The 4,366-nt window shown below is 47.5% G+C and overlaps 1 protein-coding gene across 1 annotated transcript; it reads right to left on the reverse strand.

The window, feature by feature from the left end:
* Nucleotides 1-357: 357 nt before the first annotated feature.
* Nucleotides 358-1,395, reverse strand: LOC123345750 (histone H1-like). Its single transcript, XM_044982797.1, has one exon. The coding sequence runs from the start codon at nt 1,279-1,281 to the stop codon at nt 745-747; it is 537 nt and encodes a 178-aa protein (XP_044838732.1). The 5' UTR covers nt 1,282-1,395; the 3' UTR covers nt 358-744.
* Nucleotides 1,396-4,366: the final 2,971 nt, after the last annotated feature.

Below are 4,366 nucleotides of genomic sequence, written 5' to 3' on the forward strand. Positions count from 1 at the left end.
GCAAGATCACTCTTCCGAAGAGTGTCAGGTGCCGGCTGCTGATTCTGTGGCATCTCCCCACAAGTAGATTTCCAAGCAATCTGCCTTGTTCTCAAACCCAACCAATCAGTGAATGTCTCGCAATCAAATAACCACAACGGGAAATACGGTACAACGTTGAGCTCATGTATAGCAGCAAGGGCGGCTGCTAATTGGATGAAAAGACGAATAATTGGTAGAGCGTTTGTGGGGGAGGAGAGGGGCGGGGCAGGGGAAGGAGGCCTGCACGTTCATTGGCCAATACGTTACCGCTTTGCTGGACCTGATAGGAAACAGGCACCAGCGACCGCCCCGGCTCTAGTTCTCCGCTAGAATCGTTGTCGAAAACGTGGATATAAATTTAATAAAAGTGTATTGAGGTTACAGTATGAGCATTACTACGGCGTAAAACGATTATTTTAAAGTCTTTGTTTACGTGAAGATTTTTTTCACGGAACTTTTTTTTTAGGGGGAGGACAATTCTATTGATTATTTTAAAAATCAACTTTGAATATCTTCCAACAGGAATTTTTCATTTTGTTACATTGTCCTATGCAATCTTGCTAGTAAAATTCCAAATCAAAGATTTCTCTCCAAGAAGCATCTTTGTTGGTAAACGCTTGGCCATGGTCTCCCGGCAAAACACCAGCTCCCTTAGTGAATATCGAGGGTGGCTCTTAAAAGAGCCTTTGAGTTAATGTTTATTAGTTGACGAGGAATGTGTTTTTAATGCCTCTTGACGGCAACTTTGCCGCGGGGAGCAGCCCTCCCTTTGGGTCTGGCCGGGTTTTTGCGAGCCTTGGGTTTTTTAACGGCTGGCTTGGTTTCCCTGCCGGGCCCCTTTGCTTTCCTAGCTGCTGCGAGGTTAATTTTTTTCGGAGACCTCCTGGCCGCTATCTGGGTTTTGGGTCTCTTAACGGCCGTTTTTTTCTTCGTTCCTTTCAAGGCGCCCCCTTTCTTCTGGTGCTTGTTGACCCTGAAGGATCCCGAGACGCCGCTGCCCGTCACCCGCTGCAGCAGCCCTTTGTTAACGAGAGAGCTGAGCGTCGCCTTCAGGCGACCGTTGTTCTTCTGCACGTCGTACCCCTCGGCCAAGAGCGCCTTCTTGATGGCAGCCAGAGAGGCGCCCTTGCGGGCTGTAGAGACGCAAACAGCCCGCAGAATGAGGTCGGGGAGAGACGGCCTCCCTCGCTTCTTGGGTAGAAAAGCAGCTAGAGCCACTTCTGAGGGAGAAGCCTGGGAGGCGGAGCTTAAATTTCGCATTTCTCCCCAGCGTATTCACAGCCACAAGAACCGCTGCCGCTTGGCTGCAACAGCGGCTGCTGCTGCTGCCGCCGCCGCGCCGCTGATCTGCAAAGCGATAAGCTCCCACGAAGCTTCCAGAAGTCTCCGGTCCAAACTGATCGTTCGGCCCCCTCCCGGGCTTTTTATAGAGCAGAACCCGACGCAACCGACTCAACCGGGTCGCCGCGCGCACAGCCTCCCTCGATGGCGGACGCAACAGAATCAATCAGCCTCTCCTTGACTCCCAGCGTCTCACAAATCTGTGTTTCTGAAACTCCACTGATCTCTCATTTTAAAAGTCCCACTGGCGTTTTGCTCAATTAACGTAGGCGTCCCCAAGCTAGGACTGTTCGGTGTTTTTATTCGCTGCATTTTTTTGATCCACTGAATGAGCTCCCCGCGCCAGAAATCTAAAACCCTCGATTTATCCATCTTCCTGTCCCCCAAAGTAAACAAAATTTGGGTTTAATCTTAAATTACAATTTCAATTTTGTACCTGCCCTCAAGATATCGAGGGAACAGTATTAAGGCGGAGTGAGGTATCCCACACAAAGAAATTAAATGATTTCCTTCTTTGTTTTTTTGTGCAGTGTCCTTCCAAAGACAAACAAGAAACACACCTAGGCTTCCGCACACTCACCTATGAGGATTTGTCTAATTTCAAAGGGAAATAAATATCTCTCGTTTTCTGTCATAGTAAAACATTACAGTGTACTTTAAACGTACTGCTGTTTTAATTTATATAGGGATGCATCTTACTCTCATTCACCTGGCTGAAATTAATGTCAAAACATCCATTAACTTCAGTAGAAAGAGCAAAAGTTGCAGAAAACTATAGGATACATGTGCAGAAATACATGTAACAGAGAGGAAGAATAATTATTTTAATGTGTTTGGAAAATAATTATATTGTTTTAAGGTATAGGTTGTTAGTAAAAGGGGAAGCTAATTATGATATCATACTGTAGGTTTTACAACAGAGGCATTTTATTTTATTTCGTTTTATTAAAACCTTTATATGTGTGAAGAATTTAGATCCCGATTGTTTTATGCGTCTGGTTTAATGGTATTAGCCTATAATCTGCAAAGTGTCTAGAGGTTATGGGTGCCTCAAATGTCAAGTCCTCAGCACGAGCCTATTGGGGGGGGAAGTAGTGGTTTGATTGAAATTGATAATTCAGGTTCTACATTTGCTGTCTCACATTACAGGACCAAGGTGTCATCCAGCATAACCATATAATTGAAAAGGAATAATTTTAAAACGGACAGGAATGATTTAACACAATTAATACCCTACAGGACTCGAAATTATTGAGGAAAATACTTTAGGATTGGATAGTTATATAAATAACAAGATCATTTTACACTTAGCATTACAGGGAGAGGGAAGAGGACAAACCCACTCACGCTTCAGGCCGAGATCCATGCAGCCTCGACTTCTCTGTAGCTGACTTCCCAGAGCTTGCTGTATATGGACAGGCACGATAAATTCTGTGGCAATGCGCTCAGAGAGATCATTTGCGGTAGAATTCAAGATGCTCAGGACCTTAGAGTACCTACTTCAGCATCTCTTACAGATATGCGGAATAAAACGCTTTCCTATTCTTTTCCTGCACCCTTCTTTGCGTCATCACCAACCAGCATCTGTCTACATTTCTTCATTGTACAAACATCCCCCCCCGCCTCTATTCTTTTCCCTACAAAAAAACCGAAACGTAGGAGCGCGGAGTTCCCATTTACCGTATTAAATAGTGTGTACTGGCAGACCTGAAGGGAGACTGAGACCGCCTACCACCCAACCTTTCGCTAGTACAGGTCTCACCCTTCACTTCTGTATCTACCCATCACGCCTCGCTCTCTTGATATGTAATTAAGGATCCAAACATTTCTCCTTTTCATTAGCTTCTCCGGGAAACCGAGCAAAAAGAGAACCAATGTTTCCCCGCCTCTAAAGTATCTGTCATGGAATTAAAGTGTCATAGTGTAAAACCTTCTCTTATCCTTATTCTAGGGAATATCCTGAGAAAATGGTGGAATTTTAACAATAATTTGAAGAAAAATCACAATTTTTGTTTATTGGCTTCCTTAGTCAGGGAGCAGATTCGAGATTTTTGTATATTTTCTCTGCCAGCTCTTTATTGTTTTAGTTTAATCTGATCAGCAAACTCTGATGAATTGAAACAGCTTCACCAGGCGAACATAACACGCAGGTTGTTAGTGCTGAGGACCAGAGAGAGGCGGGGATAGAACCAGGTTGATTCGGTTGCGTCAGACCAGGGGCGGCTCTAGACCCCAGCGCGCCAAGCAGGCGCGTGGGGCGGCCCTTTCCCGGGGGGGCGGCATTTGGCTCCGGTGGACCTGCCGCAGGCATGCCTGCGGGAGCTCAACCGGAGCCGCGGGAAGAGGGGGCCCGCCGCGGGACCGGGGAAGGGCGGCGCAGCGCACCGCGCTGCTTGGGGCAGCCTGATTTCTAGAGCCGCCCCTGCGTCAGACACTGGGGTATAACTACTCCTGGAGCTGCAATTGCCGGGCCCGGCTTTCAGTCTGCTGCTGCGTGAGGTGCAGGAAGGCGACGAGCTTGATTTTTCAGGCTGCGCCGCAGCAAGCAGAGAACAACTATCAAAAATAGAAAACGCGGAGCCTCTTTTATCTACTCAGATGAACACAGATCAGCCGGCTGCCCCTTCCCAGGCGCCAGCCAGCAAGAGAACGAAGCGGAAGAAGAAGAAGGCGGTGCTGATAACTAGAAAAGTCCGCGAAGGTTTTGCCCACTTCATTCTCCAGACCGTGGATTTCTCCCAGCACTCCGGGGAGGTCTCCCTGGGCGTCATCAGGAAAGAGCTGGCGGCGGTGGGGATCGATGTTAAGAATAAAGCCCGCATTAAAGCGGGGCTCAGAAAGCTGGTCGACACGAATGTCTTGCTTAAGGTCCCAGGTTCCTACAAGCTCATCGCAGAAGCGAAGCTACCCCCTCAGCTGGTGAAGAAGGACAAATCGCCAAAGAAGCAGGGGGCTGAGAAAATCAAGAGGGGGGGGGGGAAAGCAGCGAAGAAAAAAGCCACGA

This window comes from Mauremys mutica, chromosome 12, assembly GCF_020497125.1.
Source record: "Mauremys mutica isolate MM-2020 ecotype Southern chromosome 12, ASM2049712v1, whole genome shotgun sequence".
In the NCBI taxonomy this organism is placed as follows: Eukaryota; Metazoa; Chordata; order Testudines; family Geoemydidae; genus Mauremys; species Mauremys mutica.